Consider the following 15756-nt stretch of genomic DNA (forward strand, 5'->3'; position numbering starts at 1 on the left):
AAGCTAATGATGCTAAGGTGTCCAGGGGTGATAAGGAGAGGATTGCTTCAGGGGCCCCAACAACCGGGCCCCAGAGGGGAGTTTTACATACTGTCTAAGGCAGGCCTTCTAAAGTTTATGAAAGTTCCATGACTTAGAGAAAGTCTAACCTGGGAGTCCTGCAGGACAATAATTACCATCACTGTAACAGCGGGCACATACATGGTGCCCGCCACATACCAGGCACTCTTCCAAGTGCCTGCCAGCCTTAACCTTCAACAAGCCCATGCAGGAGGTACTATTTATTATCCCCATTTTACAGATGGGGACAGGGAGGCACAGAGAGGTGCTGTAATTAGCCCAGGTCACACAGCTAGCAAATGTTGGTGGCAGAGCTGAATCCTGACTCCCTGGGCTTAACCACTATACCATCCTGCCTCTCCATACATTCTTCAGTCTCCATAGTGTCAAATGAAGAGTGTGGACCTCTGAGTCAGGTTGTCAGAGTTCAGAGTCTGGCTCTACCTCTGTGTTCCTGCTTGCTAGTCTGTAAAATGGTCTGAAACAATAGCACCTGCTCAGAGGTTTGCTGTGAGTACCGAGCTCTCTGGCTCCTTCGAATTGCTTAGCCTAGCACTGGGTGCATGGTAAGTATTAGTAACTATTATTCCACGCCTGCCACTTGTTAGCTCTGACTTTGGGCAAGACTGTGCCCCCTTCCTTCGGCCTGGCTGCCCCTGGGAGTCTCACTCTGTGTCCCCACCCACCCTAGCCCCTCCCTCTGGCCTGCAGACACTTCAGCATCGTCAGCTCTGAAGCCAGGCCCAGCTTCTGTCCCTCAGGCCCTGGGCTCGGCCTCCACACTGTGCTCCCCACCACTGACTGGGAGGACCTCTGCAGCCCCTGTCAGGGACCATCCACGGAGCCCCATGCTGCCGTCCCCTTCCCCGCAGCCTCTCACCCCACCCGCACCCCTGCAGCAGCCTGGGACAAGAAAAAGAGATTGCCCAATCAAAGGGGCAGTCAAGGCTGAGATATAGAAGGTTCCAGGGTTTGGGGGTATTTATATGTCACTGGCAAAGCCCCTCTTGTCTTTTAGTAGCTCTGCTTACTGCTTCTAAGGAGTACGGGGGCAATTGGGTGGTAGCCACAGTGCAGCGCCCAGGATGGTCCCCCAATGTGGCAGCTTGCAAGCAGGCTCTGTGTGATAGGTTGTCAGAGTAATGGCTCCCAGTGAATCATGCCTTCCAGTATAGACCCCTCCCACCTGAGTTGAGCCTTGTGATTGGCTTTGGTTAATGGGACATTAGCAAACACGATACAAGCAGAGGCTTGAAAAGCACCTGCGCATTGGGGCTTGCCCTCTCTTACCGTGGTAACTCATTTGCTGCCATGTGAAAAGTCTGGGCTAGTCTGCTGAAACCACATGGGCTAGCTGCCAGCCAGTACCAACTGACGAACATGCGAATGAGGTTATCTGAGGCCATTCAGCCACAGTCAAACCTCCAGGCTGGAGATGCATAGTGACCCTAGGTAAAACTGACAGAAGAACTGCATCACCAAGTACAGCTAAAATTGCTGAACCATGGAATCATAATCAGGAGCAAGTTAGATGATTTCTCTTTTGAACCACTAAGGTTGGGGGTGGTTTGTTATGCAGCAATAGATAATGGATGCACTTGCTTCCCCCAAGCATCTCACAGGCACCTGAATCCCAAGCCCAGAATGAACATATCATTGTTCATTTATCCCACAATCTGCCCCTCCCCTTGTGTCTCTCATCTCAGGAATGGGCTCCTCCATCTGCCAAATCTCACATATGAAGCCATCCTTGACTCCTCCCTCGTTTTCACCAAGAACAGCTGATTTTATCTCCTAAATAGCTCTTGAATCTGACTCTTCACTTCTCCTCTCTTGTCCCTGCCCATTTGGCCTCATCACAGGTCATCCAGGCCAGTGGTCACCAGAGTAGGGATCACACCCCTCAGAAGATGCTCCAGGCAATCCACAGGGGCTGCTGGAAGAAGAGATATTAGCACTCTAGCTCTATTCATTTTTACTAACAAAATTAAGAAATTAAAGTTTATTCATAATAAAAGATAATACTCTTTATCAGTCTTGGTATGTGTTCATTCTAATCCTTTCGACAACTAAAAAAGTACTATCATCATGTGACAGAGGTTAAAACAGAGGCAGAGAGAGGTTGAGTGATTTGCCCAAGGTCTCACAGCTAAGAAGAGGCAGAGGCAAGATGTGAATCAGTCTAGCTCCAGTAGTCCTCAAACTTCCATGAGCATTAGAGTCACTTAGAGCGCTTGGTAAAACACAGGTTGCTGGGCCCCACCCTAGAGTTTCAGATCAGTAGGTATGGATGGGGGCCCGGGTATTTCTAACAAGTTCCCAGGGGATTCTGAGGTGGCTAGTCTGGGGACCACATTTTGAGAACCACTAATCTAGGCTCTTCTACCCCTAAAGGCACTTGGTGAAGTTTGCAACTCTGCAAGCATTTAATGTTCAGATGAACCCAGGAGCCTCCTCTCACTTGCTCAGGATGTCAGACAGTTTAGTCTCCTAGCTTCAGAAGGTGTTCTAAGGGAATATTGGGCCACTGAGCACGGGGGTGACGTGTTTCTCGATATTCGTCATGTTGCAACTAACGACAGGGATTTTTTTTTTTAATTTACCTCTATATTATGGAAAATTTTAAGCATACACAAAAACAGAGTAGCATGATGAACCTCATGTACCCATTCCCAGCTTTGATGATTGTCACATGGGGTCAATCTTGTTTTTATTATCCTTGTTTCCTTTCTTCTTCTTCTTTTTTTTTTTTTTTTGGCATGAAGCAGACCCTAGACATCATTCCATTTCAATATGCTTTTCTAACAAACAGGGCCCACTATTTGTTAAATTGTTAAACCTGTTTCTAAATAGGTTAAAAACCACCCACTATGCTATTATCACACCTAACAAAACTAACAATAATTTCTGTATATTATATAATATTGATGTTTTTCTCCAGTTTCCAGATTGTCTTAAAAATGTCCTTTTTAAGAATTGGCTGGTTTACATACGACCCAGCAATCCCACTACTAGACATATACCCTGAGAAAACCATAATTCAAAAAGAGTCATGTACCACAATGTTCATTGCAGCTCTATTTACAATAGCCAGGACATGGAAGCAACCTAAGTGTCCATCGACAGATGAATGGATAAAGAAGATGTGGCACATATATATAATGGAATATTACTCAGCCATAAAAAGAAACGAAATTGAGTTATTTGTAGTGAGGTGGATGGACCTAGAGTCTGTCATACAGAGTAAAGTAAGTCAGAAAGAGAAAAACAAATACCGTATAGCTAACACATATATATGGAATCTAAAAAAAAAAAATGGTTCTGAAGAACCTAGGGGCAGGACAGGAATAAAGACGCAGATGTAGAGAATGGACTTGAGGACACGGGGAGGGGGAAGGGTAAGCTGGGACGAAGTGAGAGAGTGGCATGGACATATATACACTTCAAAATGTAAAATAGATAGCTAGTGGGAAGCAGCCACATAGCACAGGGAGATCAGCTCGGTGCTTTGTGACCACCTCGAAGGGTGGGATAGGGAGGGTGGGAGGGAGACGCAAGAGGGAGGAGATATGGGGATATATGTATATTTATAGCTGATTCACTTTGTTATAAAGCAGAAACTAACCTACCATTGTAAAGCAATTATACTCCAATACAGATGTTAAAAAAAAAAAGAATTGGTTGGTTTAAATAACTTATCGTTTACAGGGACTGGATTAGGTTAAGTGGATTGACAGATTGCTACCTAGTTTTAAGTCAACTAACCTTCACAAAATGGACTAATGGCTCAAACAACTCCTGCCAAAAAACACAGATTGAAGGCAGAACAATAATGGCAGCCAAACATACAGAAACAAAAGGGCAGAGTGATACTTCTCCTCGTGCAGACCCTCCGTCAGCCACATTCAGAGTTTAAAAAAAAAAAGTCAGTCGAACCATATCTGACAAGAAGTCAAGCAAGATAATTTGAAATTGTCAAGAAGACCCCGAGGAATGGATTGCCATCCGCTATCATTTATTTATTTATTTATTTATTTATTTATTTATTTCGCTGCATTGGGTCTTCATTGCTGCACGCGGGCTTTCACTAGTTGCGGCGAGTTGGGGCTACTCTTCATTGCAGTGCGTGGGCTTCTTACTGCAGTGGCTTCTCTTGTTGCAGTGTACCAGCTCTAGGCGCGCAGGCTTCAGTAGTTGTGGCACACGGGCTCACTTGCGGAGCACGGGCTTAGCTGCTCCACGGCATGTGGGATCTTCCCGGACCAGGGATCGAACCTGTGTGCCCTGCCTTTGCAGGTGGATTCTTAACCACTGCACCACCAGGGAAGTCCACATCCACTATCATTAACAGTAACAATGGGGGCTTCCCTGCTGGCGCAGTGGTTGAGAATCTGCCTGCCAATGCAGGGGACACGGGTTCAAGCCCTGGTCTGGGAAGATCCCACATGCCGTGGAGCAACTAGGCCCGTGAGCCACAACTACTGAGCCTGCGCGTCTGGAGCCTGTGCTCTGCAACAAGAGAGGCCGCGTTAGTGAGAGGCCCGCGCACCGCGATGAAGAGTGGCCCCCGCTTGCCGCAAGGAGAGAAAGCCCTCGCACAGAAACGAAGACCCAACACAGCCAAAAATAAATAAATAAATATTTTAAAAATAGTGTGGGAAAAAAAAAACTTTCCTTTAAAAAAAAAACAGTAACAATGGACCTTGCCTTAAGAGTGACTGACACCATCATGATCAGTAATTTGAAAATATTTTATATTTACTTTTGATTTCTTTCAAATTTTCTAAGTTGTGTACATGTATAATAATGTACAAAATGTATTCATGTAGCAGTACATATAAATATGGTGCATGCTTGCATAATGGCGTGCATGATCAGAAAAATTTGAAGCCCCCTGGTCCATACTACACTACAGCCTCCACACTGGCCTTCTACCTCAAGTCACGCTCCCTTCCCCATGCCCATGCCAGCCCTGGAATGGCTTTCTCCATAACCCAAACCCAAACTGATCACGCTCCTGCTTCCTATTAGATCAAAAGAATGAAGGGCAAACTTCTTACTCAATGCAATGGGTCCACCACACCCTGCTTCCCTATTTATGCTCCAACAGCACTGCAGTGTTAAACCCCGGATTGGTGCAGTCCGATGAGTGTACACACAACGGTTCCTGCTGCGCTCTCGACCCTCCATTTTCACATGGTAACTCCTACTGAGCCTCCAAAGCCTGGCTGGGCAGTCACTTCTCTCCAGAGGCCTTTCCTGACATAACCATCTCCCTGCCTGGGTTGTGGGCCCTCCTCTGTGCTTCCATACAAAGTGAGCATCTGAGGATGCTTATATCTATTATATGTTAGCAGCACAGCCTAGGGGTAAAGAAGAGGGACCCTGTACCTAAACGACAAAGTTGAAATATTGGCTCCTACGTCTACTGATTATATGACAAGAGACTCAAACTTACTGTAAAATGGGGTCGTGAAGCATCATGGTTAAGGGCATGGAAACTCAAACCAGGCTGCCTAAGTTTATTTTTTTCCCTTAATTTAGTTTTATTTATTTATTTATTTAATCAATTTAATTTTTCTTTTTAATTTTTTAACTTTTATACTGTAGTATAGTTGATTAACAATGTGTTAGTTTCAGGTATACAGCAAAGTGATTCAGTTATACATATACGTGGATTTATTCTTTTTAAAATTCTTTTCCCATTTAGGTTATTACAGAGTATTGAGCAGAGTTTCCTGTGCTATACAGTAGGTCCTTGTTGGTTACCTATTTTAAATATAAGGCTGACTAAGTTTAAATCTGCTGTGCTACTGCTAGCTGAACAACCTTGGGCAAGTCACTCCATGTCTAAGTGCCCAGTTTCCTCACAAGGACAACGGAGATCATAATAGTACCTGTCTTGTAGAGTTATGGTAAAGCATTTAGAATAGTGCCTGGTACCTAGTAAGTAATCAATAAATATCATCCCTGATTAGCATACGTTTGGATCTCACATGGTTTGTAATACAGGGTTGAGGGAATGAATGAGTGAATGGATTGAATTACATTGTACCGGATTAAAAAGAATTAAAGTAAATTGAAATGAATTAAAATTGTGTCCAGGCCTCACTTGTCCAGCACTGAGAGCCCTCTCTGGGCTGGCCCATTAAGCAGTGTAGGGACTTTCCTCCCCAAGTCATCTCCTTGTCCTTCTTTCCACTGCTGAGGGCCCAGGGATGCCTTCCCTTTGCTTCCAGTTAACTAGTTAACATCAATTAGAAACAAGCAAGCATTCAACTAGGCTCAAGCTTCAGCTTTGTCCCAGGGACTTCACTCAAGGAGGCCCTTCCGTTATCATAAACAACATATTGACCCACTGATATACTTGAAAACTCATCTCAACTTTTAAGAAAAGCAAAAGCCACACCACTGTGGATGTCTGTCTTGTTTAGAGTTGTTCTCATCACAGTCTATGAATATTTTTAGCTGCATATAAAATAACAACCATCCTACATTCCCCTTCAGCCAGAGCTTATGGCTCTGGATTTGCAGGCAGAAAGCAGACTTCCCAGCCCCTAAGTGAGAGGAAAGCTTCCAAAAGGAGGGTGGTACAGAAATGAGAAAAAGAGACCAAAAAAAGGAAACGAAATCCCCCAAACCTGACAGCAACATGAAATTCATTGCTTTTAAGGAGAGAGCAGCGGGGGTGGGGAAGCAGAGAAGCAGAGAATTGTGAAGACCATTTGGCAAAGGGAATACTAGGAACACAGAAAAGGAGGCCCCTCCCTCTGCCCTGACAAATCAAGGGAGGCTTCATGGAAGAGGTGATGGTGACACCGGTCCTAAAGAAGAGACTGTATTGTTGGCTTGGTCTTTGCGCAACGAATGGAAGAGGATGAGGGAACCCCTTTCCTCGGAGACTTTGTGGAAAGGAGCCCCTAGGCCCCTGGAGGACCACAGACCTCCTCTTCCCCTGTCCCTGCTATTTGCCTCTGTGACCACCTCCCCTCTGGACACTCACCACGATAGGTCCTCAGGAGCTTCTTCTGTTCCTTTACAGAAGTTTCATAGGAGGTGAAAAAGAAGAAGATGAGAATGAGAGTCACCTCCAGCATAAAGGCCCACAGGGTCAGCAGGCCCCGCACAGACTTTTGGTACTTAGAGCCCATCCTGTGTCCGTCTCTGTGCGGCAGTTCCACCAGCACTGGGCATTACACCTCGGCTCCACACCCACTCAGGGGAGGGATAGGGGAGACACCCACCCAAGGCCTTATCTCAGGCTGCACAGCTGGCCCTGCTGGCCTGTCTATGTAGTTAACACAGGAGCAGAGGGGCAGTAACAGGGAGGAGGAAAAAAATGCATTTATTCCAACATTAACTGATTCATTCAATCATTCATTGATTTATTCATTCAACAAGTAGTTGCTACATTCCTACTGCAGGCACTGTGCTCAGTTGAAAAGAGGGCATTCATTCACTCGATCCCCAAACATGAGAATCCTTCTCTACCCCTTACTTCATTTACCTTCACTATATCTTGCAAGAATGGCAAAGAATAGATCAACTCAACACCTCTATTTTACAAATGGGGAAACTAAAGCTCAGATGGGGCTTTGGATTGGCAAAATCTCTCTTTAAAACCTTACCACATGTCAGAGAGGGCACCAAGTGGGCTCTTAAAAAGGATATATTGAATGAATGAATGAATGAATGAATGAAAGCAAAGAGCAATGCTAAGCCCTGGGGAGGACATAGGCCCCACAGAGAACTAACTCCTCAGAGCTACACAGTTGAAATTATTTTTATTTGAAACTGTATTTAAATTGACCTGTTTCTAAATCTCTTAAGGACAGGTGGGAGAAAAGAAAAGAGGCTTGGGTCCAGCTCTAGTAAAACCCTGGTGGGAGTCCTGATCCAGCCAGAGACTAAAATTGTCCCCCATTCTGGTCACCTGCTCACAGAGCATCCCAGGACTCTGCCTGGGGCATGAACACTGCAATGCATTTGAGGATGGCCACCGGCCTTAGCATGCCCAACCCACAATGGAGGACAGTCCCCTGGAATAGGATTTAGGGCACCTGAGATCTAGTTCTGACTCTGCAGCTAACTTTTCCTGTGGCCACATCCATTTGCTCAGCAGAAGATCTAATACATAGTAAGCATGGAGAAAGGGAGGGAGGGAGGAATCAAAGTTTTTTACCTTCTGCACTGGCCAGCCACTGGCCACTGAGTATAGACTGAATTTATGGAAGCCCAGAGACTAAAACTTGGCTGGGAGTAGCAGGGAGGCAGATTTTGGCCCAACATGAGTGGATAGTTTATTGACCATTCATGGGGTAGTGAGCACCCTGTCACTGGGGGAATGCAAGCAGAAGCTGATGGTTGCTGGTCAGAGATGTCTGGCATGTGATTCATATCTGGATCAAGGGAGATTTTAATCACCTGGTAGAATCTTGTCTTTTTGTTTTTAGATGAAGAAACTGAGACCCAGAAGGTCACACCCAAGGTCATACAGTCATTGGCAACAGTCACTTCTTGCTCAGCACAGCTTTATTTACAGAAGGGAGAAAATTGAGAATAACCTAAATGTCCAATAGTAGAAGACTGGTTAAGTAAACTACAGGATACACAATCTGCCACCCATATGATGATTCTGAACATGGGGGGAAATCCAGAGGAAAATGCTTTTAAGGTTTCTCAAAAACGGCACAGAGGATATATTATTTGGTGAAAAAGGAAATTACAGAACAGTGTGTAAGTATGATCCCACTTTTGTAAAATAATAATGACACAGTATGTTAAGACATGCGTAGGAAAAAAAATGGCTGCAAACCACTACCTGGTTACTTTTGCTTTAGGTATTTTCGGGAGCTAAAATTTACTAAGCACTTAGCATGCTAGGCACTGTCCTAGGCACTTTACATGTATGAACTCAGTTAACTAGCCTGTGAGATGGGACTATTAGCCTTTACTACAACAGAGGAAGCTGAGGCACAGAAAGGTTAGGTGACTCGCCCAAGTTTATGGGACCAGTAAGTAATAGAGCTGGGATTTCAAGCCGGGCAGTCTGACTTGTGCACCTGGGTGTTTAACCACTTAACTTTAGCCCAGATAACTTCTAAGTCTTCTTCCACTTCTAAAAGTCTAGGAATGTAGGGTTCTAAGCCTTCTGCTATCTCAACAGTAAATAAGGGAGTAGGTGCCCTGGTCTCTAGAGATTAGCCCTCATGGTCAGCCCTGGTTCTGATTTCTGGTCCTTTTCTGGCCAACAGCACTTCTTATGAGCTGGGTTTCCTTAAAGAGGGACTCCCCTGTGAGGGGGATAAATGAATGTGACCCCTGTTGGCATGGGTCCTGTACCAGCAGGTTGTAAGCCAGGCAGCCCAGGGAAACCAAATGTCAGGCAGATGAACACCAAAGATTTCCAGTCGCTGCCAGCTCCTGTGCCTGGAGCCCCTGATGGTTGTGTTTACCAGCTAGCAAATTCAGTGATGACGACAGCTGGTTCTCACAGGGGCATCCTAACCCCCTATGTGTCCTGATCCTGCCTCAGTGAGGGACTGACCGCTTGACAAGAGGGCCAAGCTCCTCAGTGAACAGGAAGGCTTCTTTTATTAAAGGGAGGGGACCCCCCCCACAGGTGGCCTCTCCCAGAGGACTGGTCAAAAGGGGAGTTTTCTGTCTTCCTCTCTAACTCTTGCAAAAGACCCCTGTTTTCTGATGACAGTTCCAGATAGTCTGACTTCAAATCTTCAAGGCAGGGCCCCTAGTACAAAAAAGCACAGGCGATCTAGGCCAGAAATGTCATAAAGCGAATCAAATGTTAATTGTCGACTCTAGGTGGGAGGTGCATGGCTTTTCACTGAACATTTCTTTCAACATTTTTGGTATATGTTTGAAATTTTTCGTAACAAAATGTTGGGGGGAAAAGGTTCTGTGTGCACCTGCCACTCCCTATGCCAAAAGCACCCCTCCCCCCAGGTATCTGCATGCTCCCGCCCTCGCTGACTCAGATCCAAGCAACAGGAGACCAGGGACTTTTGACTGTTGTATCCTCAGCACCTGATGCTTAGTCCATAGTAGGTGCTCAATAAATATCTGTTGACTGAATAACAGCTGCCATTTCTGGAATGCCAAGCACTGGACCCAGCATTTTGCATACATTATTTCACCTACTCTTCCCCTCAAGCCTGTGAGTACAGGCATCACCACTCTCATTTTACAGATGAGAAAACTACGGCTCAGAGAGGTGATGTGAGCGCCCAAAGTCACAAAGCTAATAAACAGCAGAGTCGGAACCCAACCCACATCCATCTGATGCCGTGGCTTGTGCTGTTAACTACTTTGCAATTCTGCCTTCCATTAACTAAACAACTCACAGTCTCAATTTCCTCATGAGTCAAATAAGATGAGCTGCTTTGCTTTCCTCACGGAGTTATTATAAATGTGAGACTATGTAAGCATGCTCGGCAACCTGGGTTTTGGAAATGAAGGTGAGCAAGTGGTGCCATGACTGGGCCTCCTGTTCTGAGTGACCAGGCGTCCTCCGGGTGTGATGAATCAAGTCAGAGAGACTGCAGCTTTCACATGTCATCATGCGTTTTCTGTAAAAAACAGGACTCTGTGAGAATACTCACCACGCCCTCCTCACCTGAGTCAAGTATTGTAAAACTCAGTCATGAGCAGTGACCAAGGAGGTAGGTAGGCCCTCCATCTCCTCTCTGGAAGCTTGTCCACACCAAGGGTGTGATCCTGCTCTGGGCATGCCTGGTTAAAGTGTGGCTACGTCAATAATTTATTCATTTAACAAACATGAGCTCTGGAGTCAGGCAACATGGGTTCAAATCCTAGCTCTGCAAATTAGTAGCTGTGTGACCTTCGGTAAGATTACCAATATCTCTGAGTCTGTTTCTTTACCTGTAAAGTGGAGAAAATCAGGGTCAATCTCACAGGGTGGTTGTGAAGATTAAATGAGGTAATGCACATGAAGTGTCACATGTGTAGAAAACACTCCATAAATGTTAGCATTATTATTGTGGCACAAGCTTGGCATGTTTACCACAGAAAACTTCAAAACTGCAAAGGTGCATAAAGCTTACATAAAGCACCCATGATTTCATCATCTCCCCAAACCAGCTCTACTTCTTTGTGTATATATCCTTTCAGATTTTTTTCTATTCATGTGAATTTATGCCTTGTTTTCTTCCCCTACGAAAAAGGGATTATAGAGCAAATGTTTAGTAGCTTGTTTTTTTCATGAACAGAATATCATAAGCGGTTTCCAAGCCAGGAAAAATCTTTCTATAACACTATCATGGTGGATAAGAGCCCAGGCTCTGACACCAGACTGCCTGGGTTTGAATCCTAGCTCTATCACTTACTGTGTGACCTTAGGTAAATGACTTAACTTCTCTGTGCCACAGTTTTCTTTTCTTCTTTTTTTTTTTTAAATAAATTTATTTATTTATTTATTTATTTTTGGTTGGGTTGGGTCTTCGTTGCTGCGTGCGGGCTTTCTCTAGTTGCGGCGAGCGGGGGCCACTCCTCGTTGCGGTGCGTGGGCTTCTCACTGTCGTGGCTTCTCTTGTTGCAGAGCGTGGGCTCTAGGCACACGGGCTTCAGTAGTTGTGGCACGTGGGCTCAATAGTTGTGGCTTGCGGGCTCTAGAGCGCAGGCTCAGTAGTTGTGTGTGTCACAGTTTTCTCATCTGTAATATGGCACCAGCAGTAATCTCTGTGTCATAGGATTGTTGTGAGGATTAGATCAAAATGCATATGATACTTAGAGGAGTGCCTGCACATAGTTAAGTGCTATGTGTCATCATTCGCCATGGCACACTGATTTCCACAGTAAGGATGTGTGATCATTTGTTTGACCAGCCCCCTTTGTGGGATATCTGGGCTATTTCTAAACTGTTTCTGTTCTAAACATACTATGAACATCATTCATTAACAGGGTTCTCTGGGGGATGCAGACACACGTATAGGAGGTGGCCATCCAATGTCTGGATTTTTCTGTGACTCACGTGGGACAGGAACAAAGCTCAAGGCAGCTGGGCCAGCCATGCCTGGTGGGTTTGAGGGGATCGAAGCTGCTGAAAGAGGTGGGTATGCAATTTCCTCATATGTGAAATAGGGTGTGATGATCTCTCTCCAGGCTATTCTGAGCTATTTTGAGCTCAGTTGAAGCTCACATGCCAATCCCAACCCCTTGGCCATCAGAAAGTCCCAGGAGAAGAGGAGGAACAGCCTTGAATTCCTGTCTGGCCCTTGGTCTTTTGAATGAGAGCAAATGATTTCCTCTTCCCTGTCTCACTCATCTGTTAAATGGCCACTGCTGATCTCCCCTGCTTCCTGATTGGTGGTGGCAGTGTGGGGAACTGGGGAGCTCTGTGTCAGGCCTCATCTCAGCCCAGTTCTGTGCCCTTAGGATCCCAAAGGGTCCTTTCAGGTTGCAGAGGTGAAAGGCTGCAACTTGGCTAGAGCCAAAGGGGTTTGGGCTATGGTTGGTCCAGAAAATACAGGGTCCAGCTGGGACAGGAGGTGTGAGAGGAAGGGAATGGAGAAGGGCAGACTTACTGTGGCCTGTCTTAGGGCTCTTGACAAGGAGGCCTTTCCCATCATCCCACTCCAGCCAATCATCAGATCAACAATCCTTACCATCAAGAGCCATGTACAGGCACCAGAGCATCAAGGCTTCATATTGCTCAGCTTGTGACTCAAGCCAAATCCCTTTACCATACCAACTGCATGACCTTGTTTTCTCTGAGCCTCGGTTTTCTCATCTGTAAAATGGAGCTAACATGTTCTGCTTCTAAACATAGGGCTTGAAGTGTCTCCAGAGGTGATCTTGGCACAGGGTGGGTGGGTGACTCAACTCTGGACACCAGTGAGTTGACATCTGAATTGCGACTGGAACCCAGACCTCCAGATTGCATCATCTTGGGCCAACCCTGGGATTCTCTCTGCCCTTCCTCTGCTCTCAGATAGTACGTTGCCCAATAGTAACTCCCAGCCACACACTCCAGTAACGCCCAGCCACTCCACACTTCTCCACAGCATGGAATGCCCTTGTCAGGAACCTATTTGATTGCAGGCTAGACAGTGAGCTCCAGAAAGCTGGCATGTGTCCTCAGTGCCTCTCTCATCTTTTCTCTGGATTATTCACCTACCCATTCTGCAGTGTGCCGTGGCACTGTCCTAGACAACAGGGACCCAGTGAGGAGTGGAAAAGACCACAGATATGGCCCCTAACCTCACAGAGTTGACTGTCTTAGTCCCTGGCCCAGGTAATCTGGAACCTTGCAGTCATGGAGAGCAGGGCTATTCAGGTCGACGAACCCCATGGAGTCTGGAGCCATGACCTCACCATGTACCTATGCCTTTCAGCCTCCAGTCATATTGATTTAGGTTCCTCCTGTATCTTTCTCCATGAACCAACCTGCCCTGGCAACTGAAGTCTTTTTCTGTGGTTCCAAGCAGAGCATTTCACAATGATGGGCAGCCTTGGTGAAACTTTGAGCTCACAGAGTATGTTATCCTTGGCTGCCCGGTGACACTTTATCAACGTGCTGGAGTAGAGGTGAAGGATGAAAAACAAGTATACTGTTAACAGAAATGACTTGCTGTTACCTACTGCATACCTGGCCCTGAGAGTTCATCATCTGGTAAGCCTTCAAACAAACCTGAGTGAAAAGAGAGTCTCTGAGACATTCAGTAACTTGCCCAAGCTAGTAAGTGGCCAAGCTGGAATTTCAATCCTGGTCTGAAAAAGCAGGTATTCTTGCCATTTTTCTAAACTGCATCTCTACAGGGTATGAATCCAATCCCCAAGAAGCTTTTCATCTAGGTGGATGGACAAGCCTCACCCAAGAAACCACTAGTTAGAAACAATACTGACAGAGATGCTCTCTGTAGGAGTAAAGGCAGGAAGGAGGGAAGATAAGGTTGTACTAATGGGTTTGAGGACAGTGAGTAGATAAGGCTTGCTTGCCTGAGGAGGCCTGGAAAATAGGGGTGGGTCCCCATTGTGACCATCTTTGGATGCCATAATAAAGAGAATGGGTTTTCTCTTTCAGGCACTGGGTGATCCTTGAAGATTTGTGACAGTATAAAGTAAAAGAGCAGCAGTTGAGGATTATGCATTTGGTGTAAATTACAAGTTCCTTCTTGGGGCGGGTTTTTATTTCAGGGGGTGATCACAGGGCAGGGAGAGGTCCACGCATCCCAGGACAAAACAAGACGGCATCTGCTTCCTGTAAGTTTTTAAAATGTGCTGTAAGACCATCTAACTGTCCCACTGTTGGTGAGTGGTTAAGTTGGTACAGCCACTTGACAGGAGATTTTGCAATCATCAGAAATATTTAGGAAGGGTGCATTAATTATAGCATGTAAAAATGCTTGTTAGCCAAAGAACAGAATACAAAATTGAATATCTAATATGATCACTATTCTGCTTAATAATAAAAACAACAGTAATAGTAATAATATATCATCCATGGGGGAAAACTGGAAAGAAAGGGAAAAATATAGAATGTTAACAGTAGTTGTGTTAAGGTGATGAGACCCATGGGTGTTCCCCCCAACCCAGCCAACTGTGCTACATTTCCCCAGTTTTCTTTAATGACATGCATTCTTCTCTTCGGCATACATTCATCTTTTTCTTACTCTTAAAAAATTTTTTTGTTGTCTTTTCTAATTGTTATTTTGCCATACCTACTTTGCAGGGGTAAATGAACAAATAGATGCAGAGCACCTAGCACGGTTCTTGGCACAAAATCGGGGCTCTAGGAATGTTAGGTGAGAAGGGTCGCTGGCCCGGCATCCCCGCAGCTCCAGACCTCCGCCCGGGGGCAGAGACGCTCCCGAAGCCGACGCTCGCCGGGTCCAGCAGGCGCGGTGCCCGCAAAACCCGCCGCCTTGCCCGCCCTGCGTACGTGGAGCCCGGGCCGCACCGCCCCACACACCCCGTGCAACCTCGCGCGACGTCGCGCGCACCCACGGCCCCGCCCCCTGTGACACCACCTCCAGGAGGCAGGACTGCAGCGGCCCCGCCCCGCGCCTCCTCCGATAGGCCGCCGCGCTGTCACCACGTCGCGGGAAGCTGGCAGGGTGTGTGTGTGTGTGCGCGCGCGGTTTGCTTTGTCATTCGTACCCCCGTCGCTGGCAGGTGCGGCCGGCTTGGTCGAGCATTCCAGACTCCGCAGGAAAGGCCCCCGGCGCCTCCCGTATGAGAAGGGTGCTGTGAGCCCCTTACATAATGATGCGACTGACTGGAGCACAGTTCAGCCCAGATACGCACATGCCGCAAACCCAGGCCTCGCGATTTCATAGGGTGCTAGTGATAGCCTACAATGAAAACAGCACCGTATGCTCTAATGTGGATTATAATACAATGAAATGCAATCCAGTAATAATGAAATGTTCCTTCGCAACAAGGCATAATATAGGATGTTATATTTATAGGGCCTATTTATAAGCCTCTATTTAAGTCTTTTCTGATAGGCTCGGACTCGGGCCCAGACACCGTAATGATTGGCGCACTCTTCTGTCCTTCAAAGAGGCGGGTTCTAGAGTCCGTTTTGCCACAGCGGGCCCTGGGATTGGCCGGCAGCGGCGTAGCGGCGCCTTCGATTGGCCCCGAAGGCCGTCCGTCGGAGCGGAGGAGGCGGGGCAGGCGGCTGGCTGGTGCTGGGGCGGGCGGGCCCCGGAATTG

At 46.5% G+C, this 15756-nt stretch overlaps 1 protein-coding gene across 1 annotated transcript in view; it reads right to left on the reverse strand.

Annotated features, from left to right (window-relative positions):
- The window catches only part of RHCE (Rh blood group CcEe antigens), a 35676-nt gene extending 28465 nt beyond the window's left edge, over positions 1 to 7211 (reverse strand). Inside the window, exon 1 of the mRNA XM_007178689.2 lies at positions 7064 to 7211. Coding sequence (XP_007178751.2) covers positions 7064 to 7211 — 148 coding nt within the window. The remainder of the gene's footprint in view (positions 1 to 7063) is intronic.
- Between the last annotated feature and the right edge of the window lie 8545 nt (positions 7212 to 15756).

The sequence above is a fragment of the Balaenoptera acutorostrata genome, chromosome 1 (genome assembly GCF_949987535.1).
Source record: "Balaenoptera acutorostrata chromosome 1, mBalAcu1.1, whole genome shotgun sequence".
Classification (NCBI taxonomy): domain Eukaryota; kingdom Metazoa; phylum Chordata; class Mammalia; order Artiodactyla; family Balaenopteridae; genus Balaenoptera; species Balaenoptera acutorostrata.